The 26167-nt window shown below is 53.1% G+C and overlaps 10 protein-coding genes across 10 annotated transcripts; 4 read left to right on the top strand and 6 right to left on the bottom strand.

Annotated features, from left to right (window-relative positions):
- Window positions 1-2078: 2078 nt before the first annotated feature.
- Window positions 2079-6488, top strand: BU25DRAFT_99806 (uncharacterized protein). Its single transcript, XM_033712305.1, has 4 exons — window positions 2079-3472; window positions 3668-4041; window positions 4207-4943; window positions 4990-6488. The coding sequence occupies exons 1-4, from the start codon at window positions 2398-2400 to the stop codon at window positions 6296-6298; spliced, it is 3495 nt and encodes a 1164-aa protein (XP_033560658.1). The 5' UTR covers window positions 2079-2397; the 3' UTR covers window positions 6299-6488.
- A 563-nt stretch (window positions 6489-7051) lies between these two features.
- Window positions 7052-8277, bottom strand: BU25DRAFT_411861 (uncharacterized protein). Its single transcript, XM_033706659.1, has 4 exons — window positions 8041-8277; window positions 7872-7986; window positions 7601-7779; window positions 7052-7392 (listed from the first exon to the last, which is right to left on the bottom strand). The coding sequence occupies exons 1-4, from the start codon at window positions 8158-8160 to the stop codon at window positions 7102-7104; spliced, it is 705 nt and encodes a 234-aa protein (XP_033560657.1). The 5' UTR covers window positions 8161-8277; the 3' UTR covers window positions 7052-7101.
- Window positions 8278-8417: 140 nt separating this feature from the next.
- BU25DRAFT_395289 (5-formyltetrahydrofolate cyclo-ligase) lies at window positions 8418-9388 on the top strand (the record flags this gene model as incomplete). The annotated part of the gene is made up of 4 exons (XM_033704783.1): window positions 8418-8533; window positions 8586-8686; window positions 8739-9218; window positions 9273-9388. The coding sequence occupies exons 2-4, from the start codon at window positions 8596-8598 to the stop codon at window positions 9386-9388; spliced, it is 687 nt and encodes a 228-aa protein (XP_033560656.1). The 5' UTR covers window positions 8418-8533; window positions 8586-8595.
- BU25DRAFT_411860 (sm snRNP core protein Sme1) lies at window positions 9215-10053 on the bottom strand. The gene is made up of 4 exons (XM_033706658.1): window positions 9959-10053; window positions 9895-9912; window positions 9730-9836; window positions 9215-9677 (listed from the first exon to the last, which is right to left on the bottom strand). The coding sequence occupies exons 1-4, from the start codon at window positions 9969-9971 to the stop codon at window positions 9531-9533; spliced, it is 285 nt and encodes a 94-aa protein (XP_033560655.1). The 5' UTR covers window positions 9972-10053; the 3' UTR covers window positions 9215-9530.
- Window positions 10054-10301: 248 nt separating this feature from the next.
- BU25DRAFT_411858 (ARM repeat-containing protein) lies at window positions 10302-13806 on the top strand. Its single transcript, XM_033706657.1, has 6 exons — window positions 10302-10493; window positions 10550-10642; window positions 10690-10968; window positions 11067-11157; window positions 11206-12921; window positions 12974-13806. Exons 1-6 carry the CDS (start codon window positions 10368-10370, stop codon window positions 13582-13584), a joined length of 2916 nt encoding a protein of 971 aa, XP_033560654.1. The 5' UTR covers window positions 10302-10367; the 3' UTR covers window positions 13585-13806.
- Window positions 13807-16518: 2712 nt separating this feature from the next.
- Window positions 16519-17343, bottom strand: BU25DRAFT_411857 (uncharacterized protein). Its single transcript, XM_033706656.1, has one exon. It carries the CDS (start codon window positions 16868-16870, stop codon window positions 16544-16546), a length of 327 nt encoding a protein of 108 aa, XP_033560653.1. The 5' UTR covers window positions 16871-17343; the 3' UTR covers window positions 16519-16543.
- An 80-nt stretch (window positions 17344-17423) lies between these two features.
- Window positions 17424-19761, top strand: BU25DRAFT_492203 (uncharacterized protein). The gene is made up of 2 exons (XM_033711620.1): window positions 17424-17864; window positions 17955-19761. Exons 1-2 carry the CDS (start codon window positions 17709-17711, stop codon window positions 19680-19682), a joined length of 1884 nt encoding a protein of 627 aa, XP_033560652.1. The 5' UTR covers window positions 17424-17708; the 3' UTR covers window positions 19683-19761.
- Window positions 19762-20003: 242 nt separating this feature from the next.
- On the bottom strand, window positions 20004-20342 carry BU25DRAFT_459583 (uncharacterized protein; the record flags this gene model as incomplete). Its single annotated transcript, XM_033710289.1, has 1 exon — window positions 20004-20342. One exon carries the CDS (start codon window positions 20340-20342, stop codon window positions 20004-20006), a length of 339 nt encoding a protein of 112 aa, XP_033560651.1.
- An 846-nt stretch (window positions 20343-21188) lies between these two features.
- BU25DRAFT_411855 (uncharacterized protein) lies at window positions 21189-23390 on the bottom strand. Its single transcript, XM_033706655.1, has 4 exons — window positions 22981-23390; window positions 22836-22923; window positions 22744-22781; window positions 21189-22688 (listed from the first exon to the last, which is right to left on the bottom strand). Exons 1-4 carry the CDS (start codon window positions 23045-23047, stop codon window positions 21424-21426), a joined length of 1458 nt encoding a protein of 485 aa, XP_033560650.1. The 5' UTR covers window positions 23048-23390; the 3' UTR covers window positions 21189-21423.
- Window positions 23391-23864: 474 nt separating this feature from the next.
- Window positions 23865-26158, bottom strand: BU25DRAFT_370342 (nucleolar GTP-binding protein 1). Its single transcript, XM_033703947.1, has 4 exons — window positions 26001-26158; window positions 25419-25948; window positions 24081-25365; window positions 23865-24031 (listed from the first exon to the last, which is right to left on the bottom strand). Exons 1-4 carry the CDS (start codon window positions 26094-26096, stop codon window positions 23990-23992), a joined length of 1953 nt encoding a protein of 650 aa, XP_033560649.1. The 5' UTR covers window positions 26097-26158; the 3' UTR covers window positions 23865-23989.
- Window positions 26159-26167: the final 9 nt, after the last annotated feature.

Below are 26167 nucleotides of genomic sequence, written 5' to 3'. Positions count from 1 at the left end.
GGCAGATGACCCAACGGCGACTAGAAGGTACTTTGACAATGTCGTTTGCTAGTCACGCCATTTGAATAAACGGACAGTTGCTGAAAGGCAATCGTCATTCGACCTGAATGTATTGTCCTGGGTAACTGGGTTCTGGTGATAGTGTCAGTCGCGTTGCGGTGAGATGAAAGCGGCTGCATCTCCGTCATTAGCGAGGTAGATCGCTCGTGTTCCAGCGAAACAGACAAGATTATGTATCTACACCTATTTGGTAGTTAATCGTGATGGAAGAGGCACCTCTGGGTTGATGTCCCGGACGATCACTGGCGCTTTGCTGCCTTGCTGCCTTGCTGCCTTGCTGCCTTGCTGCCGTAGCAGCCCGTCATCTTGCTCGGCTTTGATAATGTTTCTGACAAGAAGGCCAGTAAGCTGCGCCGTACGTGCATTCCGCTGCAGGTTCCAGGGGAGCATCAGCCGTCGGCGAGGTCAGTTTATGGGTTTGAAAATGTCATACCTATCACAATCCGACGTCCCAATCCTCGGATCTATGCATAACCCGGGCGCAAATCATATCAGGATGCGCGTAAGCGGGTAGAAACGCGGGACCGTACGGCTGGCAAAGGGTCTTGCTCCCCAAAGTTCAGCTCGCTGGCCTCAACGCCACCAGCGCAAGTTGCTGTCTTTGATCCATTGACCGATGACGAACAGGTCATCAACATGAATACCCTGGATATCTCTACCATGAAAGAGCAAAAACCCGAGATTGGATATTGGCGGTAAGGTTGGACGGCCGACGGTTAGCAGGCTGGTCCGCCAACGCAGCCCACCGTGAGACGATGCCATAGTCACCCACGCCAGTCCCGCCCTGGTCTGGCTCCGGGTTAGTCAGTGCAGGTTAGTGCAGTATCAGATACAGCTTTGCGGCCGCATATCTGGTACGGTTAGACTGTTCTGGCAGGGACTGAAGGTGCTGGAGTGCTGCAGGGTCAAGGATAAATTCAGCTTCAGCGATCCATGCAGCTCTGGGTCGGAGGCTTGACATCGACGACTCGGTGATGTATGGTTGTCACAACCTGTCATGCTGGATGATTTTGGAGGGTAGCGCAAGATCTGCTGGCGTACGATTGTTGGCACGACCCCGGAGCACGCCAGCTCTTCCGAATCCCACGTTCCACCGGAATTCAGTAGACAGTAGCGTCGTGGACTAGAGATGCGCGAACTGTGAGGTCAACGCTACGGCTATCGTCGTCCGCTGCCAGTTGACTAGCTGGGCGACCGTCCGCGTCATGTTGGAGGAGACTGCTCTTTGACCTGAGTAATTGTTGACGTTGGAAGAACCTTGGCACCGGCAAGCGCATCAAGCCTTCCGAAGCCGACACGATGAAAGAATGTGACCACTGCAGCTTCACCGCGCTGTCACTCAACACACGACTCAACAACAACGACAGACGCTCGTCAGGTTCGTGCTGCTATTCCGGGCGAGTGAACTCACCCGTCAGCGCCATACGACATACCCCTCTCCTTAGCTTGCCCGCCCAGAGATCAATGATCCCTGGGTCGCTCACACAGACCACAGCCGCCATCTTCACTGCGGTTCCTGGGTGCGGTGCCCTCCACGGCCCTAGCGCAAGCCATCGACCAGCCCTGGGCGCCTGGCACGCAGCTCGATCGAACCTCGCACTACCGCTGCCGAGTAGAAACATGCTTCCTCTGAAATCCACCTATTCACTACTCCCGTCCTTGTCCGTCTCCGCAGCAATTGCATCAGACGCCAATTGACTGTCTTAATTCGAACACATTGGCCCCTGCTCATCCCGGAGCAGCATAACTCTAATCTCTGATCTAGGCCATTCACATTACCCTGGGCTGCTTAAGCCTCCTCTGGGTGTGCCGACAATTTACGTACAGCCTTCTCCGTCCTGCCTGCCAACGGACGGCTTGCCGCTTGCTTATTTTGGCCTCCACAGCGGCGTTTGACACATGGTGCGTGCTTCCTTGTCCAGTATAACTAATACAGAAACCCATTTCTCCATATGGTTCCCGAGGGCTTGGGCTATTAACTTTACGTTGTCTCGCTCCTGCCCTGCAGAAGCTCTCCACACCATCCAGTCAGAAACGACGCTGTCAACTTATTACTCACGTCAAAGGACGGCCATCACTTTGGTGACTGTTTGGGCCCCGCGAAATTCACCGACTACCGATCGCCCTAACTGGAGCTATTCCCTGATTTGGCGCTGCCGTGCCCGCATCCAAGCGGACAATCATCTGTCCGCGGTGGCTAGTGTGATCTTGCTTCAAGATCAGGCGTCTCCCCAAGTACACTATCCCGTCTTCCACCTCTGAACGACTGTAACATCTTGGTCACTTCCACCTACCTGCCAACCACATCGATACCATCACAGACTCTATCAGCCCAACATGGCGAACGCCCGGTCAAAGTCACCACCGGGCGGCGCCGGTGACGTTTCACCGACGGGCAACGGCTCAGGCTCGACAGCCACTACCAAGATGCGCAAGAGGACTAAGACTGGTTGCTTGACATGTCGCAAACGCCGTATCAAGTGTGGCGAAGAACGCCCAACCTGTGCCAATTGCATCAAATCCAAGCGTCAATGCGAGGGCTACAACCAGCGAGTAGTCTTCAAACCTCCTATTGGTGACTGGCCCAATCACCCAGGAGTGGTCAGCACCATTCAATATCACACTTCGATGCTCCCTGGCACACGAAATCCGCAGTTCCAAACACCTCAGTCGACTGGTCAAGCTCAAGAACATGCGCCTGCCCCCCTCCAACCTCGACCTTCGGGCAGCTTCGACATCTCGAATATGGACGCCGACAGCACCATTGCGATGTCCACTGCTTCCCAAGTACTTGTTGGAGGGCCTAACAGCTACTCTCCAGAGCAGACCTATCAACAGCCACTGCCATCACCACATCAGCAGCCGCTTCACTCACCCCATCACCTTATCCAGAATCCTACACCAACCACGTCCTACTTCCCGCAACCGTCACCAATACATACCACTTTCCAGATCCCATATAGCCACGGTCAGGACGCAACATTCCCTGATCCCCAACGATATACACAGAATCAAGGTCTTTACCAACCAACACCGGCCTCGTACGATAATTTCGTCGACGCCAAGCTCGCTACGTCGCAAGCACTACCCACTCAAGCAGTCTTCCAACAACAGTATCCTTCACCAACACAAAGCGAGGATTACAATGCACACATCCAGCACTCAAACATATCGCCACGAGAAGACACCATTCCCCATTATGCGGGACAACGACCTATTATGCAGCGATATAACAGCCATCCGCACGTAGCTGGCCATCATCCTCAGCTCAGTCCAGTTGGTGTGAGCCAGGCTGGCTATACCTTTTCCTCGTTCTCGCATGCAGATTTCACACATTCTAGTTATCAATCTGTCCAGATACCCTCACATGATATGATGGCGGATGCAAAGTACTTACCTCAACCAGTTCTCGGTATGTCTCATGTTTAGTTACATACCTCATATACCCCAATGACTATCATTACTTGTTCCTCAGTGCTCCAACCTAAAGTCATCGCTTTTCACAAGCACCGTGTCTGCCATCCCGCGCCTCGTACCTACAAATGGCAACCCCTTAGTGGCTCATGCCCCATACATATGACTAGCTAACCGTTGATGCCACTCTTAGAACAACCTACCGCCGTCTCTCAAACTCAGACCGAAGAATCACGACTCCTGCTCAGAGGGTTTGCTGGTGACGACCATGTCAGCCCTTCTCAAGTCCTCGACGAGGCCGCGATCGAATACGAAGACGACGACTACTGGGATGTGCAGTCTGACGACGAGATGATCGATTGCGACGGTGGGGAGAACACAATGGTTGCGAGCAAAGAGTTCGAGATCATCCGTCGCATACACTTCGAAAACTCCAGTGAGCTTGGTATCAGACGCTATGACACATTCTTGTATGACGGTCTCTTAACACGCTACAAGCCAGAGTATGCAGCGAGTCCACTGAGAAATCCCAAGGCAGCTCGGGTCTTTGCGCACTTCATCCACGTGGTAAGTAGAATTATTGTGACTCCTCTTATTCCCTGTACATACGTACGAAAGCAATCTCAGGCGATCAGTAAAACGCGTTGAGGGTTTGATAGGCGCATACTATGCGTAAAGTTCGCATTATAGCTTTTTTTCCCGAAGCACTCGCTAATCTTTACGCAATCTTAGACTGCCGTCAGTATATCCATTTACGAACGAAACCCCAGAAACTCATCCTTGATCTTCGAAGGCCCGACACCTCCTGCGCAACAAGGACTGTGGACATACATATTACCTCTGAAAGCTCTCAATCACCAAGGCTTGTTGCACGCTATGCTTGCGCTTTCGAGTCTGCATATTGCAAGACTACAGGGTGCATCTATAACGCCTTCGTACAAGCACTATGCATACTCTTTGAAGCGCTTGGGAAGATCTCTTGGCAATCCAAAGAAACGTCTCTCGATACCCACGCTAGCAACAGCTCTACTTCTTGCCTTCTATGAAGTCTGGACAGCTGAGCACACGAAGTGGTCAACTCATCTGGTTGGCGCAGCACAACTGCTGACTGAGCTCGACTTTCGCTCACTGACCCGCGAAGCTCGACGTCTGAAGGCTGCGCAAATGGCAGAAGAAAGGCAATTCCCCTACCAAAACCCCGAGATGCTTATCGACCAGCATCAGTTCAACGAGAACATTCGCGAGAGGGACCTCAAGCCGGATGAGAATCTCGTGAGCGCAATCATTGGCAAGCAAGTCAGCTACGATGACTTTGGCATGATTGTTGAGGACAACGGTGCTAGACAGGACGCGAAAACAAGACTCTTAGGCGACTTTGACATGAGAAGTTTCGAGACTCTCCAAGATCTTTACTGGTGGTACTGTCGCCACGATATGTGGCAGAGTTGCGTGAGCGGAAACCCTCTGATGTAAGTCACAGAATACGTCCAGTGTTCTACAATCTAATGTCCGCAGTACACACTACCGGAAGTGGTCCGACTGCCCACCACGAGCACCACTTGGCCGAGCAGACGCACTGTACGGCTCTCATGATCATATCGTCTTACTCATTGGTCGTATAGCAGACTTTACGTGTCGCGATCGAGAGCGAAAGCTAAGACAAGCCAAAGCTGATGGCGGACAATGGAGACCTAGGCCTGGAATGCCTGGCGAACCACCAGCAGGCATGAGTAGAAGCCAGCCATCAACGCCTGGTGTTGGGCCTCCTTCTCAGATGAAAGGACCACCTCCCGGATGGACAGGCGGCCCACCACCAGGGTGGAAAGGTCCACCGACACCGAGAGAAAGCCCCCCAAGCGGACCACCACCTGCGATGCCAAACTTCTATGGCATGACTCCCGCTCGACCACACGCACCAATCACTACCCGCTACGCGAACCCAGATTACAAGCGCTCACCCCCAACACCTCACGTACCACTCCCAGAATACGCCGATCTACCATCCGCCTATGAAAGTGCGATCAACGAATGGGACAACATCAACGCCGCCCACACAACCATCGCTCAAGTCCTATCTAGCACCAAATCCTTCGCACCGCTACCACCAGAACTGCAAGTCATCCCACCCGGCGAAACGAGCACAATGACACCCTTCGGCCCCGCCCTCGTCCACCGAAGCTACGACATAAGCGTCCTCTGGGCACTTCTCTACCTCTCTAAAATCATCCTCCTGCGCGCTCACCCCACCATGCCGCCAGCGATGATGATGGCCGTCGGCGTCTGCGCGCAAGCTACTGGACCGTATGCGACGCTCATCGGCCGCATAACGGCGGGCATGCAACTCCCCATGGGCGAAGACCTTTCGCCGTTCTTGGGCTCGGTACTCCAGGAATCGACGATGAGCTTGTTCTTCGCGGGAGTCCAGTACCAAGACCCAGCACAGCGCGAATGGACCGTCACCCGCCTCCTCGAGATCGACCGTCGAACCGGCTGGGCATCAGCGGGTATCATTGCGCGCGGAGTCGAAACGAGTTGGGAGAAAGCGGCGCAGATGGGCCGCGGGCCGCCGTATAAGCGCCGCACGAGAAGGGTGGGTGAGGAGGGGCCGCTGGTGCTGGAGGAGGAGGGTGCGAGTCCGCCGAATTGGAGACATAAAGAGGAGAACAATGCGATGGGGAAGGGGGCAAGGATGGAAGAGGTGGTGGATGAGAGGGGGCTGGATGAAAGGAGGTTTTTGGTCAAGCCGAGGATGGTGACGTGGGCAAAAAATGTGTTTGGGACGGAGGAGGATTTGCAGGCTGGGATGGAGAGAGTTGGTCTCTGATTATTGGATGAGATGAGAAAAGAAGGGGATCGATGAGATGCGGAAAGGAAAGGAAGGTGAAGCCAGGTGCGAAGGATGGCGATTTCACTCACTGAGGAAGATCATGACCGGCACAGGAGCAAGGCGAACTCTGTGCGAAGCAAGGCACACCAAGCAGCCGAAACGACTCGAACTGTCACACGCAATTGGCAATCACGACCTCACAAGACGAACGACAGGATGACGAGGGCGGAGCAACTCCACAACACCATCTCCGTACAAACGAAGGAACGCGAACCGCGGCACCTCAAAAATCCTGCCTCCCCAGCTCATCTTAGGAACAGTCAGAATCCTCAGGCCAATGTTCACTGACGGCATCAATCCATCGTACCCGCAATGACATGGCCTTCAAAACCTACAATCTTTCATCATCGCGATTGCTCAAGGCCAGCTTCCAGACCCCCACAACACCGACCGATCTCCTCCACTCTACATCACAACATAATCACAGCAGCAATGGCCAATCGAGGCAAGCAAGAAAAACCAATAGACTTAGCACTACATCATACCCGCTTCTAAAACCAGTGCAGGGAGCTAAAATAGATCACGCTGGAAGTTTTCGTAAATACGCTGCGCTATCCAAACATGTGCTGTCTATGCAGTCTCCCGAAGTGAAACTTGCCACCAGATTAGGCCGTCCAGGGCTCCCATCATGACAAACGTACCCACCAAAATAAACTGTATGCCGCGAAACACCTCATACGCCAAGTCGTGCAAGCTTTCTCTTCCCGTATCCTATTCATCCTCTCAAATCCTCGGGTCATCTAGAAGAACCACCAAAGCAGCCCGCCCGCCCCACTCGCCAGCACGCCCGCCCAAAACACGCCGTCCGCCATATTCCCGCTCTTCCTAAGCAAGACCTCGTGATCAGGGAGAGGCAGCCCGCGCTTCGCCTTCGCGGTCGCAGTCGCAGTGACGAGCGGGTTCAGCGTGGTGGTGGGCAGCATCTTGGGGGTCGTGAAGGCAATGTACATGGGCATCATGGGGGAGCCGTCGAATTTGTAGAGGTTTAAGCGCTTGATCTTGTGGTAGTCGTCTACGCTGACTTCGTAGCGCTGCAAAACATCAGTGTTGACACCAATAGATGGAGAAGAAGAAGAAGAAGAAGAAGAAGAAGAAGAAGAAGAAGAAGAAGAAGAAGAAGAAGAAGAAGAAGAAGAAGAAGAAGAAGAAGAAGAAGAATAAAAAAAGCAGGACTGGGACAGGTGGAATTGGGTGGGGACTTCAGGGGATTCTGGGGCGTTCGAGAGAAGGGAGACGTACCACGAATTTCTCAGTCGCGTTGTAGCGCGTGTAGATTGAGTGCTCGTACAGACATGGGTCGGAGTACATCTGGCGGCCGTCGACTTTGATGGGATACAGTTTCAGGGAGCCGTTGTTGAACTTCTCGAATTTGCCGTGTTGCCATTGGATTATGCCCTTGGGGCACTTGGGGTCTGTGGCTGTTGGGGCGTTAGCAGTGCGCTCATTCTTGTTCTGTTTCCACCGAATTGTGCATCTTGTGCAATACGGGCTGGGGAGCTGGGAGACACACGGTTTGCGACAGCACGGTAGTACGATTCTTCGAAGTAGCCGTCGGCGGAGAAGGAGTAGCTGATTCCGGTGTGTTTTGGCTCGGTGAAGTGGTCGTTGACGGGGTCGTAGAAGCCCTAGTGCTGCCATTAGCGCTGCCTGGAGCCTATGGCGGTGTTTGAGGAGCATACGTCGCCGGTGAGTGTCGAGTTGGATTTGCTGCTCCACGTGCCGACCAGGTCTGTGAAGTCTTGCGCCCGCGCATGCATCACCGCTCCTGCGAGCAGCAGCGCTGCCGTGAACGACACCATGATGGCTGTCTTCCGTGCGTGTTCAAGCGAGCGTTCGTAGTTGGGCGGTGTGAGCGCACAGAGTGCACAAAGTGGAGGATGCGTGGGCAGCGGTGGTGGTGGTGTAGTATGTTGAAGTTGGCGGTTGCGTTCCTGGATCTCGAACGCAGTCGCAAAGGAGGCGGCGAATTGCAGGGGTGTCAGACCGACCCCGGCTAGGCGCAGATCAATGGCGCGCCAGCACCACCACCGCCCGCATTTTAGCACGCGCCGTTGCAACTGCTTGCGTGAGGCCAGTGTTGTGCTTATCGATACGCAGCAAGCTTCGGCTTCAGTCCATCAAGGATACTCTGTACGTGTTGCGAAATCTCACGCGGGATCGGTACAGAGGCAAGTGAGCATGAGTTGGTATTGCTGTTTGCGGAGCATCAGTTGACAGTGACAAGAGCTTTCCCCATGGCGGCCGTAGTAGCAGTCAAGAAGGAAATGAGGAAGACGATCAAGGCTATCTTGAAGGATGTCTCTGATGCGGCTGCTGCCACACAAAGTACGTCCTCTCATATTCAACTGGGTACCGCAGTGCAATTGACCATGATCAGCAACACATGCCACCAACGCTTTGCTAGCCATGCCAGAGTACAAGGCAGCTCGACGGATAAGTGTGTACCTGTCTATGCCCACTGGCGAGATTAACACGTCCAACGTTGTGCGTGACGCTCTTGACCAGGGCAAGACGGTCTTCATTCCTTACACGTACAAGGTGGATACGCCAATCGACGGTCAGCCGAAGTCGATCATGGACATGGTTGAGTTGGTTTCGATGAAAGACTTCGAGTCGCTCGAGGCAGACAAATGGGGCATTCCCACACCCAGCAAAGACTCCATCTCATCACGTGCGAACTGCTTTGGCACCACTGGCATCACCAACGGCAGGACGGGACAGATCACCGATGGCCTGGACTTGATCGTCATGCCTGGCATGGCATTCGATTCGACTTTTGGCCGACTCGGACACGGCAAGGGCTTCTATGACTTCTTCTTGAGTCGATGTCACCAAGCGTCGCGCATGCCTTTTCGCGGTAAGAATTACTGATATTCGAACATGGCTGATGGGCTAACTAACCACGCCAAAGTTGGTCTGTCTTTGACCGAGCAGCTGCTTCCGCCAAACGAGTCAGTCCCTATGGACCAGTCCGACTTCCGCCTCGACGCCTTGATAACCGGGGACGGCGAGCTTCGTCGCGCTTGATCGGAAGCAACGCAAGCTGTTCTCGCCCTAACGTGTTTTCCTGCCACCACCCAGCACCTTTGCACGCGTCAACCTCGGCCTCCTTCCTGTACAATCGAAAGTGCGAACCGAGGTGCCTCGGAGCCGGCTATAGCGCTCGTAATCATTGGATTTGCTGAATGAGAGAGATGTTGTCGCCCTTGAGCAAGATCTGGCCGATCTTGCGCCTTTCCTCTGCTGTGCCGTCCTTCTTTGCAATCGTGACTTCTACGGCGTCGTCGATGACGAGGTTCATGAATTCGTCGAAACCCTGTACAGCATCAGCATCCAGCGCGACACGTCCTGTGCTTGTTGGCGCGTACCCTGAGCTTGCCCTCAATGCGCAGACCGAGGTTTTCGTACAGCCATACTGAGATTGTGGCACGTGATTGCAGAAGCTTGAAGATGAAGTTGATAGGGGGAAGGAGGACTGTTTTATCGTCAGTGCCGTAGTGCTCGCGAGAACGCGCATGGTGGTTCGGTGGTACCTTTTCCTCCGCCGCGGCCTAGGGTGTGTTAGCTACCGGGCTGCGAGTGTGTCGACTATCTTACCACCACGATTCATGTTGATAGGCTGGTCGGAGTGCTTGGGCGATCCCAGAGCTGTGGAGATATGCAGAGTCGAGCTGTGAGGGCGCTGCGGTGGGTCGTCGGAGGTGCAGCTGTGAGTTCCGCGAACAATTTGGGAAGCGACAAGGCTGGCCTTGGCGGGCAGGCGCGGGCGCGGGATCGCCAGTCCGTCACTTCAAGCAACTTCTCATCATACCCCCGAGCAAACACGCAAACACGCAAACAAACGTCGCGCATCCCGGCCGCCTGCACTCTTCTGCCGACTACTATCACCTCGACGCTCGCGCCTCCCCGGTTCATGAAGCAGCGCAAATAATACCCCGCCGCCGTCTCCCCACCACGCTCCTTCCACTTCCTTTCCCCCCACCATTCCCCCGGACCACCGGTCGATATGGCCGCAAACGGCGCTCAGCAGGTCTATGAGCCTGTGTTGGCTGCGCACAATCTTATGCAGTCGGCATCGAACCGCACACAGAAAGAGCAGGCGCACGAGTTCTTGGAGAAGTTTCAGAAGTCGGTATGTTGGGCACAGGCGAGGTTATGGGCAGACAGGGCTGACGGAACGGGTGGTAGCAAGAGGCATGGACAACAACATTGGCTATGCTAGAGTCAAGCTCGGTCGACGCCGCGGCGAAGCTCTTCGCTGCCACCACCTTGAAGGGCAAGGTATGTGCGGCCTGCGTGTGGTGGTGCTTCCTTCCTGACAGAGCCAGATCGTATACGACCTCCACCAAATACCCCGCGAACAGCTACCAGAGCTTCGAGCGTCCATCATGAGGAACCTGACCGTCTTCCACGCTGGACCCAAGCCTATCAGGTTGACGCTGTGCGTTTGTTTGGCGAACTTGGCGATACAGATGACAGAATGGAAGGACGTCCTCACAGACATCGTTAGCGCTCTTGGGTCCGACCCAGCCACACTACCTTGCGTCTTGGATTTCCTCCGCGTCCTCCCTGAAGAAGTCACGCATGGACGAAAGATCGCACTCACAGTACGTCCGGTCGACCCACAACCTACCTTCAGCCTGCGGCACCTTTCCACGGTCCCGACATGTGATATCAGAGTCAGAGTCTAATGCTTGGTGGTCAGGAACACGAATTGACTATGAGGACGGCCGAGTTGATTGAGGACAACGCTGAGCAGGCCTTGAAGCTCCTCGTCGCGTATGCCACGTCATCACGTAAGTCGACGCTGTCACTCATGTTCAGATCGGTGCTAACAGATACAGCGGCCGCTGCCCGGAACCCTCAGTTGCTGAACTGCATCACATCATGGATGCGCGAGATACCGCTCGACCAAATCTTGAGCTCACCCCTTCTGGCAGTCATCATCGACGACCTCAACTCAGACGACGATGCATTCGAGGCCGCTGTTGAGTGCCTCAGTGCTCTTATTGCAGAGACAAGAGACGTGGATGAGGCCATGCAATCCATCTTGGTCTTGTACCCCCAAGTAATCGCCCTGCGGCCCAAGCTTGCACAGGCCGCACAAGTGGAAGATTCAGAGAAGTTCAAGGGCATCGCCAGGATATTCGCAGAGGCTGGAGAGTCATGGGTCCTGTTGATCGCACGACTGCCAAACGACTTCCGGGCTCTCGTCGAAGCTGTACTCGAGACTGCGGCCCTCGACAAGGAGCGAGATGCGATTTCACACACCTTCAAGTTCTGGTACGACCTGAAGCAATACTTGACCATCGACAAGTACACACCAGCTCGTATGCAAAACTTGGACATCTACTCGAAACTCATCGACATCATGATCAGCCACCTGGAGTACCCAAGGCCCGAAGGTGGAGACGAGAAGGACTTGTTCGAGGGCGATCGCGAGCAGGAGGAGAAGTTCCGAGAGTTCCGCCATCAGATGGGTGACGTACTGAAGGACTGCTGCGAAGTCATGGGTGTGACAGAATGCCTGCAGAAGCCATACGATCTCATTCAGCAATGGGTGCAGACATACGGATCTCAAGCTGGACCCAACGGTGTGCCAGAATGGCAGAAGCTTGAGGCGCCACTGTTCGCTGTCAGAGCGATGGGTCGCATGGTACCTCCGGACGAAGGTGTTATGCTGCCCCGCCTTATCCCGCTCATCGTCTCGATACCTGACCACAACAAACTCCGCTTCCAGGCTGTCATGGCTCTTGGACGATACACAGAGTGGACAGCTCAGCACCCTGACACCCTCCAACCCCAGCTGGACTACATCATGGCCGCATTTGATCACTCCACAAAGGATGTCATCCGCGCCGCTGCGCTCTCGTTCAAGTTCTTCTGCAACGACTGTGCCAGTTTGCTTGTCAGCTTCGTTGTTCCCCTTCAACAGTTCTTCGCGAAACATCTGGATCAACTACCCGTCAGCAGTCAGGAGGAGATCACAGAGGGTGTTGCTTCGGTAGTCGCCAAGGTACCTGTCGACCAACTATACCCAACACTCAAGCTGTACGTCGACCCTGTCATGCAGCATCTGGCCACGATCGCCAACCAGGCCAAGGACGAGCCAGAGCAAAAGCTTCTCGCAGACAAGATCAACCTCGTCACCATCTTCATTGAGTTCGTGCAACCTGAGGTGCCAGCCGGGCAGGAGAACCCAGCAGTCAAGTACTGCCAGGAGCTGTTCCCCTTGCTCGGAAATCTTATCACACATTTCAACCAGAGTGTGCCGATTCTGGAACGAGTCTGCCGCTGCTGGCGATACATGGTGCTGTCGTATCGAACGGCTATGCGCCCACTCCTGCCTGAACTCGCAACAAGACTGACACAGGGCTTCGACGCATCAAGGCAAGGCTGCTTCCTCTGGGCTACAGCTGCCATTGTACGCGAGTTCTCGCAAGGTATGGAGCAAGTCGACACTGGGTTGGCCAACGATGTGTACCAGTTTTACGAGCAGCAAGCGAGGACCTTCTTGAAGATGCTGAGCGACGTCGTGAGACCAGATGAGCTCCCTGACTGTAAGTTTCTGTTGACATCATGGTCTTATCCAGCTAACGGACGGTGTAACAGTGATTGAGGACTACTTCCGCCTTGCCTCTGACATGGCGCTCTACTTCCCCTCCGAGTCCATCATGTCGCCTCTCATGGAGACTATCCTCCTCGCAGCTTGCAACGCGCTTTCTCTGCTCAAGGAGGAGCCCATCATTGCAACACTACACTTCCTCCGCGACCTGCTCGGGTATGGTCGCAATGCCTCTCCATCGTCTAGCTTCGACCGAACACGACACGAAGTTCCCCAGCAGCTGCAGGACCGGGTTAAGCAGCTGGTCTTGACTGTTGGAGAACTTCTCGTGCAGCGTATCATGACCGGCATGATGTACAGTTTTCCAGAAGGTTGCTTCGCCGACTCTTCAGGCGTGCTTCTCGACCTGTTCGAGCTTAACCCTGAGCAGGTCGCCTCATGGGTCGCGAACACCGTCGCTATGCTGCCGCAGGGTAGCATCACACCCCAGGAAAGCGAGCGCTTCTTGAACAACATTCGTCAACGCATCCAGACTGGCGACGTCAGGATGATAAGAACCATCCTGCAGGACTTCACGACCAGCTACCGCCGCCGCAATGTTGCGCCGAGGGAGGGTCTGGGCAGACTGGAGGCTTCGCGCTTCAGATTCTTTGGTTAGATGCCAGACTCCCGACGTGGGTTCTATTCGAAAACGCAGGATGTGAGAAAGGTATACATAAGGTTGTGTGGTAGCGTGTACATCAGTACGGCAGGTTTCGTTTGGACTGTATCAAAGGCATCGGGGCATTAGCATGATGGAGTGATGGGATAGGATACCTCTGGGCGATGATATTTCGAAAGATGGGTGGGTGCGCAGCTTATATTACATTTCACATTTTCATTAGATACCGACTACTTGTGAATATACCAAACTTGCTCCATGACAAGGTAGAAACCCCCCCTCACTTTCGACGTTTCAGACGAGAGTGTAGCGCCCTGCAGGAAATGGCATCATCTGCCACATGCCATTTGCCAACTTCTTGGACCGAAACGATTCATACTTGTCATCCGCCCCTCTTGTTGTCACTTTCTCAACCCTACAAGATATACTTGGGAGCTACCAGGTTCTCCGGCGATAATTGGAAGGAGTCAGCACAAAAACTTCTGCACCAGGTTCCCCGTCAACATCGAATACCGCACACTGCGAGGGGAATACCAGTGACTGGCTAAATTTGTTGACATCAGGGAGACGCATATACCGTCCGAAGATCATGACATGAAAAAAGGCAGCCCAGAAAGACTGGAATTATCCTGCTGCTATTCTCCATATCCACCGGCTCAAAATCGTCAACCGAATCTGTCAATTTCGATGGACGGGGCGGCTCGTGCCTGGGATCCGCCAGCTATCGAACATCGCACACAGAGTGCCAGATAGCATTAGCCAACGCGCTCAATCTGAAAACAGACCTCAGTGACGAATTTCTGGTGGCACACTTCTAGGAGCCGGTTTTTCAACAAGTCCCGATCACAAGGAAACAGAGTTAACATCTTCCGTCAAAAAGCAAAAGCTTCTTACAAGACCCAAGCTCTGGTAAGCCAATGATCGTCGAGCAATCTATGCAATGCTTCCGACAAGCTCATCTTATGCAGTGGTACGAGCTGTGTCGGATGCAAAGAGGCCTCCCATTGGCAATGGGTCAACATAGTGGTACACAAGCCAATGTGAAGTGAGCGTACTGATAGACAGCGTCCACCACCTGCACACCGATCGTTTTGTCGACGAAGTCCTCTTTTTTTTCCATGCACTCCCAGTCCCGAGTCAGCAGAACAAAGGTGGTTCGACGTGATGTTGAACCTACTCGATCTATCCAGAGGAGTCGATAGCCATTTTGAGCTGCAAAGGCTACTGCACGATCGATAACATCTTTAGAAGCTCGTGCATCGTGAACTGAGACATCCTCCTCCCCGATATCGTACGGCGTTGAATCGTCCGGAGCGTTGGACGATTCTGGCGCTGACCAACAGTATGGCACTGCGACGAACCGCCTGCATCCAAGCGGCCACCCATCGCGGAGTGGCTCAAGCTCAGAGATGCGTCTTGCTCTGAATCTGGTCACTTTGAGTTTGTGTGGAAATAGGGGTATGCTTTCACAAAGGCGAGCAAGTGACATTGCGGATATGCTCGCAGGCGCGAAGATTCTGGAGGAGTTCGACCGGGTTGTGTTCATACGTTGACTTGCGATGTGTCTCGTCACAGTCTTGACTGTTCGGAGGGAGCTTGTATCTTGATTCACATTTTCCACACCTTGCTGCAGCAGTGTCATGTGTCAGGAGTCCATCGCCAGGCCCATTGGTAGGGCGATCCAGATATAAATCTTGCGGTGTACGCATCGTCACAGGTGAGAAATCTAAGGCGGCGCGCCCAACCTCGTAGGTTTGATTTGGAAATCTTGTGCCTCACAATGTGGTCGATGGCCGTGGCTATCTCAGGTACCGTGACTCTGCATTCCTTTCCTCGAGTATCATCGACCATATGATTGGCTGGATCATTCATGCTGTCGAGATGTAGGAGCTGTCCAAGGTGCTCGCCATACTTGCCACGAAGAGACCTTGGGTATCGTATGCACGATGCTCGAGGTCTTCCATATCCATGGTACCACAAGTAGGTCCAGCATGTTGTTTTCATGAGTTTTACTTTCAATGGCATGAGCTCCAAAAGGAGATGCAAGACACAAAAGACGAATAGACTCGCAAACATCTCGACCTATTTCTTCCAGTCATTAGTGAAGAGATATAGCCACGTATAGACCGTATGCAAGATCTTACGCGCAACGGAGCGGTCACGTACCATTTTCTCTGGGCGATATTTCCCCTGGATGTGTATTCGAAGGACCGAGGTCGACATCGTGTGTATTGTGATACAGTCAACATACTACCTACAGACATCGTTCAACCTTCAGGCATTGTATATTGATTGCGATGGAAGAAGATTTGGGTATTGTTCCACGATGTTGAGCATCGACAAGTTCAACGGTGTCACAAAACTTCTGGAACTGGGAGTTTTCCCTGCCCATTTGCGTCCCGAAGCGAACCATCTGTTCGGTCTTCTTGAAGAGCGGGGAGAGAAGTTTGAGTAGCTGAACGGCTACTATCACGTTCCTTATTCGGGCTACTTTGAGGAGAAAGTTGAGAAGTCGAGCAAGAGAAGCTTCATAAGCAACGATCTTTGTAGCTACCAAGGACAGCCGTATGCTGGCGCTCAATTAGACGGACAGAAGACGAGTCGTAGTAGACAGCAAGGTCTACGGTTAACATAACTCCTGGACTGTTGATGTTGATTCAGATCTAGGGGTGCCACGCGACTAAAAATGTGAGAAGAAAGTGGTCTTCAAATTGATGGGCGTACTCTGTGCTGCTATCACGAGCGCATACGAATCATACAGAGACTTCATCCAGGCAACAAGATCAGCGACATACATTGGAATGAGCACTCTCTCGATAGACTGGTTCTGCCTGAAAGGAACAAAGAGTTCATTATGCGTTCGTACAAGAGCAATTGTCTGAAGGCAAGTCCTTCGATAATGTCATACACGGAGAAGGTCGTGGTTTCATCATGCTGCTCGCTGGTGAGTCAGGTGTCAGGAAGCGGCGCTTTCATCTTTACTTTCAGTATCAGCTCTACGTCTTCTATCCGCAAGCGGTCGTTGCTTCTGTTTCGCCAACAATTTCGCTGTCTTCACGATGTCCTTGATCTGCCGCCTGTTGATCTGGATTTTGGCTAGACGCATCAGATCCTCTTCAGCCAAAGCGCTGTTGTACGATGAGATATTGGCATTTGTTGCCACGAATGTCTGCCAAATCTTCAAGCGGTTCTCTTCGCTTAATACTGGAGATTCAAGGGTGGGATGAATGCGTGACTCAAACGCTGCGTCGAGAGTCGTAGCTCGATTCGTCGTCAAGAACATGACACCTTGGAAGTACTCAAGCTGTCTTAGGAAGATCGAGACAAGAAGGTTACGTTTTATGTCGTCGGTTGTTCGCTCTGCGAGAAAGACACCGCACTCGTCGAGGAGTATTGCTTTCCATCTCGAAGCAACGTCGAGTACTCTCTTCAACGTTTCTTCAACTTAAGAAGCGTCTTCGCCGAGTTCGCCAGCGCTCATACTGTACAAGGACTTGTGGATTTTCTCCAAACCCCCCAAAAAATCAGTATATTAGATCTAGCTAACAGCTACCTGCCAAATTCATGAAGGAAGTGGTGCAGCGAAAAGGCGTGGCCTGTACTGTGATGTAGAGTCGATACAGAGGAGAGCCGCACCAAAATTCCAGTTTTTAGTGCTTGCTTGGTGTTTGTTGTCATTACCTTTCTCGATTCTGTACATGCTACAAATGACAATCTCGAGCGGTGGGGCAAGAGCCGCGGGCCGCCACAACTCTGACGGATGACGTATGCTCTCATGAACAACATGGATCAGCGAAAGAAAGCTATTTGCGATAGAGCTATCACGCGGTGTGGCGCAGCCGTCTATGCATCGTCACTTGGATTCCTTCGCAGCTTGCCTTGCCCTGCACACGTATTCTTCTCCAACTGCCCCAGGCAGCAGCTTTAGCCAGCACACCTAGAGCACCGCACACGAGCAAAGAAAAGAGATAGATTTGGAAACTCACCTACAAGTTCTTGAGGCTCTTTATACGAGCGCTGCTGCGCGATATTGTCGAAACGCTGTTCGAGAGTTTGTCCTGTGATCTTCAACTCGCGACTTGGGAAAAAGGTCATCAGGCTAGCAGGCTCCCCACGCCGCCATGGACATCCCCCGAGGCCATGCAATGCTCCCGCTCAACGAAGGAGACTTCCTCGACTTTGTATACAACTACTTCAAAGCCGAGTACGCGCCGATACGATCGTTTTGGTCGACTGCAACCGCCGATCCGCGGCAACCGCAGCGATGGGTCAATATGGTGAGTTACGCTCCCCCCATACCAAATGGCAATTAGACGTGTTGCAAAATGGCAATTAGACGTGTTGCAAGGCACTAATATGAATGGAAGGGCCATGAACTGCAGCCGTTGAGTGTGAGACCAGCGAATGCCCAAGCCCAAAAAGATCTCGAGAGTTTGGATTACTTTACGCGGAAATGGCGGCTTGATTCGGGCTTTGTGCGAGGTCTGGTGGTGCGGTTCGCGAAGTACGAACTGCATGATCGGCTTGAGAAGAAACTTTTCGAATGCGCACGCCTCGACCTGATGGTACGGAAGAGTTTGAAAGAGAAGCACCTCATTGACGCGCTCTGGCCGAGTCCTGCGCCCCGGAGTGAACCGAAAGAGTTGCTTGCGCAAGGTGTGCAGGTCAGACGCTGGTATGGCGATATGTTTGCCAAATACTTCACAGCCTTGCACTCGGTTGATGAGTTTGAGCTGCGGCCCGAGGTCGATCAGAGGATTAAGAGTAGTGGGACGTTGATGCTGGTACCCTTCGTCGACCATCTCGTTATTGGGGCTGTTGATCCGATTACGCCGATTGTCGCGAGAGGAGCCGGGTATGCGAGTAACAAGGCTCTGGACAGCAGAGGGAAGAGTAGGAGTGATGCGTTTGGGGAGCCGGAAAGGTTTGAGATCAGGTTCGATGCGCCAAGTCAGGTGGATGAGACGTATACGAAGAGCGTGGTGAGGCAGTGTCAATGCTTGAAGTGTGGGACGAAGAGGGATGTTCAGGTTGTGATATCTGTGGATCCGAATCCGAATGGTGCAGGAACTGCGATGGGTTCGAAGCAGTCCATCACAGCGAACACGGTTGTTCAGAGGCGTCTGCAGGGTGCGGATAGACAGGAACGAAGAGAGGAGCCAGCTCCGCCACAGCCACCACGACCGCAGCCGCAGATGCAAGATCAACAGGGACCGAGACTAACGACGCCGGAAGAGAAGAAGCAGTGCCCGCGGTGCACATTCCTTAACCACGCCTCTCTAACCGAGTGCGAAATGTGCGGCGCAGATCTTCCGACTAAGACAGTCACTAAACCACAGAGCCCTGCAGCGCCCAGAATATCACACTCGCACTCTACCTCGCTCCCACCACCGACCACCGCACCCAAACGCCTTAATCCAGAGGAAAGAACAAGGCCACCAAACAGACACAGTCTCAGCTCAACACTCTTTTCCATATTCCCCTTTTCGCAACAACACCAACAAGAACACCACGCAAAGCTGCCAGCAACACAGCAGGCTGATGTAGCGCCGGCGGTAGCCACCAGTCATATTGAGCCATCACGACCGGAACCGCAACATGCTCCACAGCAAAAGCAGGAAGGCAAGAGGCAGAGGGATGCGGAACCGAAGTATCGTGGCAACTCGGCATCTTCATCGCCTGCTGGACCTACGGCGCCCCCGGCAGTGCAAGTAACGAAACCCGTACCGAAACCAGTTACACCCCCCACGCGCCCCGAGTCGCCCAAAACTCATGAACTAGAGAAAGAACCAGAGCTGTCGAGACCGCCGGAGATGGCCATGATGCCACTCACGCCTCCGCCCACCATCCAGCAACATCGTCAAGTGCCTGCCGGACTGCCGAGCCATTTGATGGACGACTATGTGCCGGCCTCTCCCTCTTTCCCGGCGTCGGATGAGGAAGAAGATGCTGGGTGGGGAGACCTAAAGAGGAAGGAGTCAAACACGGTGAAAGAAGAAAGTAGTGATGATGAGGAAGATAAGGGGGCTTTGGTAGATTTGGATGCGGTGGCGAGGGAGGAGATGGGTGTTTGGGGGGAGAGGGAGGATGAGTGATTTGTCGCATCAAAGGGTTGGGTTACTTTTGTGGGTTCGTTGTATAGGCTTTGTATGTATGTTTTGATACCAAGCACAGCATTGTATACAAATCCATCTGGTTTCAAAGAGATCTCTCGTCCAAGGAAAGATTCCACGTGCCTTCTGAATCGCTTGTTTGACATTTGTCCATTCACCTGCAAGTATTGAAGGAGGAGACGTCGAATAGTAATGATTTGTGGTGCTGGGTATTTGGAGCTCAGACTGTTCAGATTGGGAGCGCCCGTAGAACTGCGTGGCGCTATCAAGAAAGAAATTCTTCCGTATCTTTCGTGGTAAGCCTTAGTCGATATTGGTAAGACTTTCTCCGGAAAATCTCCTCTGGCGCTGGGAAACAGTGATCAATCCTAGTCTGGGAAAGCTCAATATTGTTGCGCTGTGCGCATTGTCTTCAATCAGCATGGGTTGCCAGTACTTGCGTGACGTGGTCTCTACCTTCTTCGGCTTGTGATATTCGTCTTGCTGTCGCTTGACAGTCTTGGTAGGCCATGTCAGTTCTGACACTGTGCCTCCTTGGTCAGCCATCTGCAGCGAGAGACACCGAGTGAACCATAGCGGTAGTCCAACGAGCTTCACTTCCTCGACTCCTTCGATCTCGGAGAGGACTCCCAGAGCGAACATGTGTGTTTCAATACGCGCTTTCTTTTCTGCATCGTCCGGGCTCTACCATCATTGCCACTGGGGATCTCTGACCTTCAGGTGCTTGGTCAAGATTCTTACGTGCAATCTCTTGAGGACTTCTTGCTCTCATCGTCAACATGCACCTTGATTACTCAATGAAGTCCTGTAGACGGGCTCGGTGGCGGACTACCGCGTGCGAGGAATAATCGTCACCGTTGTTGACAAAGACTAAATAGCCAGTCGGATTGTGCACAGGGTGCTCGTCCACAACCTGGGTTGACTTATGCTTTCCCACTACTGCCAAAAGTGTCCACAGAGAGCTACCATAGCCGCACTGCCTGAAGCTGAAGGTGAGACTTTGGGGAAGCGCATACTCAAAGACGTGACGCAAGAGCTCTGGAGGCAGGTCTTGGAGACGGAACGTGACGTTGAAATGGTCAAACTGTGAGTCACCAACGGGTGCTTATTGACAGCTCGCATGGGTCTCAGCCATTTCAGCTGTGTTTGTGCGAGGTTGCCAACAAGTGGCGGATGTGGGATGTTGTTGACAGAGTGGTGTCTGAGTGCAGCGCGGTAGCAATGAGACTGCATTGTTTTGAGTCTGTGTTGTTGTGCCAAGCCACCCGTTTGCATTGGTGTGAAAGTGGAAGCAAAGGAAGCTCAAACAATTTTCCAGATGAGTCCTCAGAGCTCTTTGCCCTTTAGACCACATATGTGATGGCATCTGCAAGGAAGGCAGTTTCCATATCGAGAGAAGATTTGAGAACCGTTTGTAGAAAGAAAGCATGTTGTTCAGGTGAGAGGTGAAGGTGAAGGACGCACCTGGGAGAATTCAGACGAAGTTTGGTTCACCTAAGTTTATATGTAGGGAGACTCTTTCGGTCATTGAAAAAGATAACAGCGTACTATTAATCACGACAAGAAAAGCACAAATAATTTTGGTATCATGGAAGAAACGCCAGAATGCTGTACCACTGCCTCATATCACGAACGTCCAGCAAAGGCCGCCGCCGGCCTTTTTGGAAGTCGTGATTTCATCGACGAGCCTCACATGCTAGCCGCCAGGGAGTGTACGTTGGGATCATGGCGCCTCATGCACCTCCCCTTCCCCCGTCCGATGCGCATACTTTGTTGTTTCAGGCAACTCATTCCTCGTAGCCCCTGCATCTGCTTCGTTCATCGGATGTGCATCATAATAGCTCATCTGCTGCTGCGCGCCGTGGGGTGCCAGACCCGGTGAATATGCCGGCGCAGCATCATACTGGACACCTTCATGCTTCTCCCCCACTGCCGCAGCATTGTTTTTCCGCCTCCGCCACCAAAACGCCGCACCAGCAACAATCGCAAGCCCAAGAAGCCCACCAACAACAGGGCCGGCAATCCAAGCTTTGCTCTCGCCTCCCTTTCCAGATGACCCGGAACCAGAACCAGAAGTTGAGTTCCCCGGTGTGGAAGAGCTGCTTGATGACGGAATCGAGCTCCCGGACAGCGCGGCGAAAGTCGCAGATGCCTTGTCGCTAGTAGTGCTTGTAGTGTTCTGCAAATAGCAGTTTTTAAACCCGTTTTGCAGCGTCGAGTCAAACACCACACCGACACACTTGTCTGTTGTGGCGCACGAGTCCATACATGATGTTATGTTCTGCGTGTGGATCTGTGTGATGTTGGTTCCTTCGTTGAGCTGGCCGCAGTGGATGTCAAAATTATTGTTGTCCGCGGTCGCGTAGCTATTCGACGACGGACAGTTGGAATCGACACGATCGAAAGACGTGATGGTAACGGAGTGGATCACGCCGTCCTTCGCGGAAGGTGTGGACATGTGGTTATCACTGAAGCCTGTCTTGGGCCAGCAGTTCGCGAAGCCGATCGAGTAATCAGGGTTCCATGAAACGCCTTTGCAAAGCGGACTCTGGTCGGTACAGATCCGCACGCAAGCCTCAAGGGTCGTGGTGTGGTAGAACCCGATGAAGGCTCCTTCGACATGTTGCGTGTCCCAGCATGGCTTTGGGTAGCCAGACCAGCAAGTATCATATGTTCCGTCAATAACCTTGTTGCATTGTATCGTATATCCCAGTCCCGGAACGCCATCTAAAGTATGTGTCGAGAGGTCGGTGGCAGGACACGCCGTGTCGACCTTATCGTACGTGTTCGAGGCGATGAGCGCGGAGTGTGTGCCGTCGGTGGAGTCGACGACGCCGTTCACGGTGGTGTTGCTGTTGCGTATCCAGCATTTGTTGTCTTCTCGCCATACGACGCCATAGCAACCTTCGCCATTGCCCCAGTATCGCGAGCAATGCTCCATGCAGTCTGCCATGGACGGAGATGTGAAGTACTTGATATCCATAGCATCTGATTGGTATTAGCTACTGTTGTTTGGTGTTCTATCAAGAGGTTGGTGACGCACCATTCCCAGGGTTGTTCTGTTTGCAATATGTTGTGAAGCTGTTGAAGGGTCAGAGGAGCAACAGACATACGATACTGTAATGAAAGGTCTACCTCATGCCGTTCTTCGATGTGTATCCATCCGGACAAACTGTATCGTCGCGCACTGCAAGGTCGTTCCTCCGCATCGGTTCTGCAATTACTACAGTGCATTAGAAACCAACCTTGCGCTTCCTATACGGCATTTTCTTTGACTTACACGGCGTCGCAAGCGCAGCACTTGTCCAAATCAGAGCCAACAGGCTCTCAGTCGATAGATACACCATAGCGGCCCTCCTCTTCTATATCGCGTATCGCAAAAGACGTACAAGGTCTACTCGCCGTCCGATCAGCACTCGATAAGTAAACCAAAAGTCAGTCCCAGTACTGTGTGTAAAGTAAGATCAAGCCGAAGTCCTCAAACCCATGGGAAGAACGACACTCAGGCCTCCCACTACCTACCCTACCCACTACACATGCATGTCTTTGAGACCATTGGCTGTCGAGCAAAGATTAACCTCAAGCCACTCGTCCAGCCTCCAACGGCGGGCCATGCGCACTCGGTCCAATGGGCGCAAGCCGTCTCGCCCAGCATTGTGTGCATCGGGTTAGGTGAGACCTGTAAAAGGCTGAATCAATATGGTAGCCGGCAATACGCTGACGCTGACCTCCGTGTCACTTCCCATCGCTTCCTGCCCTGAAATCCGCAACTGCTTCATGTCCTTGAAGTCTATTGCTAAATAACTCCAAGGCGAGCACTTCTGCATTAATTCGAGTCCAGCAGGGGCTATCATTTACATTTGGGAGGTCAGCATATTGATGGAGAGTGCAGATTGCAATTTCCCACGTGCTGTCAGATGCATCCTTCCAAACCAGGATCTTCAGTAGCGCGGTCTCTACGGCTCTTTCCGAACCAATAGGCGCCCCTTTGGGCAGAGGTCGCACAAGGCTGAGCGAGTCTGAGGTGCTATTCTTGTCGTGCCATGATTCCGATATTGGAGTCGTTGTACAGCCACGCCTACCACGATGTCGGAGGTGTAGATCCCATCCGATGGCGAGTGATTGGGCAATAGGCAGATTATTCTTCATTGGAACATAAACTTGCATTACCACACCGGTGTAAAGAACCGACGCGTAGGTATCTGATGCATCCTGAACGCCAACCATGATTTTTCTACCTGTCGCGCCATGACGGTAAGTAAAACAAAGACAGTACAACACGGCTGCTTCTATCGCCTGTTGGTCTTTCCGATACCACGCTTTCCAGCAGTCTGTATATGCGTTAGTGATGATCACGTGTAGATGAGGCAATGGACTTACCAGATGCTTGATCAAAGATCCGGTCTGATGCCGGTCGGCCTCACCCTGCCTGGCCATCCTGTTCATCTTCTTCTGTGACAACTTAGCCATCTTCTCTGCCTTCGTGGCGGCCTCCTCGTTCGTAACACCATCCATTCTCCTGTTGGTGCTCTGGCTGCGGCCCCTCATCTTAGCCCTCTCAATGGCATTCATGGGCTTGTCAATCTCCATAGCATCACCATCAGCAGCTGCAGCACGAGACCGGCTGCGTCCACGAGCCTCTTCTGCACGAGCAGCGATCTTCGATGTGTCGTGACCGAGGCTCTCGAGATGAGATTCCATCTTTGACAGCTTGACGGCCTTCGCCGTCCTGGGAATGACGGCCCTGTTCTTCAGACTCTTGCGCATCTTGGCCTCGTTGCGGATGAGTTGCCTCTTCTCACGGATGAGCTCTGCCTTGTACCTGATGTCTGCCTCCTCGGCATCCTCAAGATCCTCCTCAGAGTCGTAGTAGCCCTCAGCCTCAAGCTTCTCCTCCTCGGCCTCGAGAGCCTCAAGCTTAGCCTCAATGTCAGGGTCGATGAAGTCGTAGACGTTCTGACCCTTGAACACCTCAGGAATGCGGTCGTGTTTCCACTCGTCGTTCTCGAGCAAGTAGTTCTTGCGAAGATCGATGTTATACACACCAGCACCACCCTCCTGCTCCTCCAGATCGCGCTCAAGTAGAATCCTGTCTGGGTCGCTCTTGTCGTACTTCTTCCTGTTGAGGACTGCCTCCGGAATGGACGTCTCACGTGTGACGCCTCCAAGGGGTTGAGCAACATGAATACGGCGAAGAAGCTCTCCGAGACGGCCAGAAGGCTCACCAGCGCTGTTTGTGCCGGCCTTGAGCTTCTCTGCGTTACGAGCAGCGATCAGACGGTCGCAGACGTGGTTGCGCACCTGCATGACACCCTCCTGGGTGTTGCAGGAAAGCTCGAGCATTTCCACCTCACCAGACTTCAGCATACCCTGAAGCTGCTCCTGTGTCTCTGCGTCCAACTGGCTCGGGCGCATAAGGTCAATCTTGTTGATGACAATTGTGATCAGCTTGTTTGCAAAAAGAGGCTTGATGTTGTTGAAGAGAGCGATCTGCGAAGCGACGGAGTAACCGCACTGCTCGCTGAGATCCATGAAGTAGAGGATGTGGGCGCGAAGATGGGCGATGGCACAAATCGACTGGTGCTCAATGGTATTCATCTCCTCGAGGGCGTGGTCAAGAATACCGGGGGTGTCGACTGCCTGGAATCGCAGCATCTTGTAGTCACTGTTTTTACTTATTAGGAGTGTTGGATAGTAGATCGGTATGATTGAACTCACAAGTGACCGACGTAGAGACTCTTGGTTGTGAAAGCGTAGGGCTGTACTTCGACATCTGCGCGCGAGATGTTCTTCAAGAAAGAAGACTTGCCAACATTGGGGAAACCAGAAATGACAAGTGTGCGGGTGTTGGGGTCGATCGAGGGCAGACGACCCAGATGTTGCCTGACCTGCTCGAGGTAGACAAGCGGGTCCTTAAGCCTTTTGCAAATTGTTGCCATGCGACCCAGCGCCGCCTTCTTCAGCTGCTTGCACTGAAACAGCGACTGTCCATACTTTAGGAGACGGACGTAGTCACGGGCGACAGTCTCAATAAGCGACTTGGCGGTCGATAGCTGACCAAGGGCAATGCGGAAGTGGTCTGCATCGTACAGGGTGTTGAGCAGATCGCGGTGGAACGGGTGGATGTCCTGCAGGCGAGGGAAGGCGTCGATAGTTTGTGTGAGGCGCTCGGTGAAAGTCTCGGAGGTGTATTTGACCTTACGGGTGTAGAAGGCTCGGATACGGCTGATCTTGAAGCCTGCACGAATCTGCGTCCGGGTAAGTATTATGCGCCATCAGAGGGTTGCGATCATGGCTTACCTGAGTCGGGAGACGCCTCTGGGTCCTGGACAAAACAATGTCCAAGAACTCCTGGCTCGTAGGCACAACGGGGATATCCTTCCACTGGGTCTTCATTTTGGCGGCGGCGTGGAGTGTTGTTGTCGGACGCTCTGCAAAAAGTCGCAGGAACGATATCGATAGCGCCT

This window comes from Macroventuria anomochaeta (assembly GCF_010093625.1).
Source record: "Macroventuria anomochaeta strain CBS 525.71 unplaced genomic scaffold BU25scaffold_21, whole genome shotgun sequence".
NCBI classification, from domain to species: Eukaryota; Fungi; Ascomycota; class Dothideomycetes; order Pleosporales; family Didymellaceae; genus Macroventuria; species Macroventuria anomochaeta.
The sequence above is the reverse complement of the archived record's forward strand: the minus strand, read 5'-3'. Positions and strand labels throughout refer to the sequence as shown.

What these genes read in the sequence shown, in the direction of transcription:
- BU25DRAFT_411855 (XM_033706655.1), bottom strand. Translation starts at nt 23,047, where the DNA reads ATGGTGTATCTATCGACTGAGAGCCTGTTGGCTCTGATTTGGACAAGT. An exon ending in TGCTGCGCTTGCGACGCCGT is followed by an intron (nt 22,924 to 22,980) that starts GTAAGTCAAAGA and finishes AATGCACTGTAG; the next exon opens with TAATTGCAGAACCGATGCGG. An exon ending in ACAGAACAACCCTGGGAATG is followed by an intron (nt 22,689 to 22,743) that starts GTGCGTCACCAA and finishes AATACCAATCAG; the next exon opens with ATGCTATGGATATCAAGTAC.
- BU25DRAFT_411860 (XM_033706658.1), bottom strand. An exon ending in GCATTGAGGGCAAGCTCAGG is followed by an intron (nt 9,678 to 9,729) that starts GTACGCGCCAAC and finishes GATGCTGTACAG; the next exon opens with GGTTTCGACGAATTCATGAA.
- BU25DRAFT_411857 (XM_033706656.1), bottom strand. Translation starts at nt 16,870, where the DNA reads ATGTTCTTGACGACGAATCGAGCTACGACTCTCGACGCAGCGTTTGAG.
- BU25DRAFT_370342 (XM_033703947.1), bottom strand. Translation starts at nt 26,096, where the DNA reads ATGAAGACCCAGTGGAAGGATATCCCCGTTGTGCCTACGAGCCAGGAG. An exon ending in AGTCTCTACGTCGGTCACTT is followed by an intron (nt 25,366 to 25,418) that starts GTGAGTTCAATC and finishes AAGTAAAAACAG; the next exon opens with TGACTACAAGATGCTGCGAT. An exon ending in GATCTTTGATCAAGCATCTG is followed by an intron (nt 24,032 to 24,080) that starts GTAAGTCCATTG and finishes ACGCATATACAG; the next exon opens with ACTGCTGGAAAGCGTGGTAT.
- BU25DRAFT_99806 (XM_033712305.1), top strand. Translation starts at nt 2,398, where the DNA reads ATGGCGAACGCCCGGTCAAAGTCACCACCGGGCGGCGCCGGTGACGTT. An exon ending in CTTACCTCAACCAGTTCTCG is followed by an intron (nt 3,473 to 3,667) that starts GTATGTCTCATG and finishes TGCCACTCTTAG; the next exon opens with AACAACCTACCGCCGTCTCT. An exon ending in GTGAGCGGAAACCCTCTGAT is followed by an intron (nt 4,944 to 4,989) that starts GTAAGTCACAGA and finishes TAATGTCCGCAG; the next exon opens with TACACACTACCGGAAGTGGT.
- BU25DRAFT_492203 (XM_033711620.1), top strand. Translation starts at nt 17,709, where the DNA reads ATGGACATCCCCCGAGGCCATGCAATGCTCCCGCTCAACGAAGGAGAC. An exon ending in CGCAGCGATGGGTCAATATG is followed by an intron (nt 17,865 to 17,954) that starts GTGAGTTACGCT and finishes TATGAATGGAAG; the next exon opens with GGCCATGAACTGCAGCCGTT.
- BU25DRAFT_411861 (XM_033706659.1), bottom strand. Translation starts at nt 8,160, where the DNA reads ATGGTGTCGTTCACGGCAGCGCTGCTGCTCGCAGGAGCGGTGATGCAT. An exon ending in ACTCGACACTCACCGGCGAC is followed by an intron (nt 7,987 to 8,040) that starts GTATGCTCCTCA and finishes TGGCAGCACTAG; the next exon opens with GGCTTCTACGACCCCGTCAA. An exon ending in ACGCGACTGAGAAATTCGTG is followed by an intron (nt 7,393 to 7,600) that starts GTACGTCTCCCT and finishes GATGTTTTGCAG; the next exon opens with CGCTACGAAGTCAGCGTAGA.
- BU25DRAFT_411858 (XM_033706657.1), top strand. Translation starts at nt 10,368, where the DNA reads ATGGCCGCAAACGGCGCTCAGCAGGTCTATGAGCCTGTGTTGGCTGCG. An exon ending in TGGAGAAGTTTCAGAAGTCG is followed by an intron (nt 10,494 to 10,549) that starts GTATGTTGGGCA and finishes AACGGGTGGTAG; the next exon opens with CAAGAGGCATGGACAACAAC. An exon ending in ACCAGATGAGCTCCCTGACT is followed by an intron (nt 12,922 to 12,973) that starts GTAAGTTTCTGT and finishes ACGGTGTAACAG; the next exon opens with TGATTGAGGACTACTTCCGC.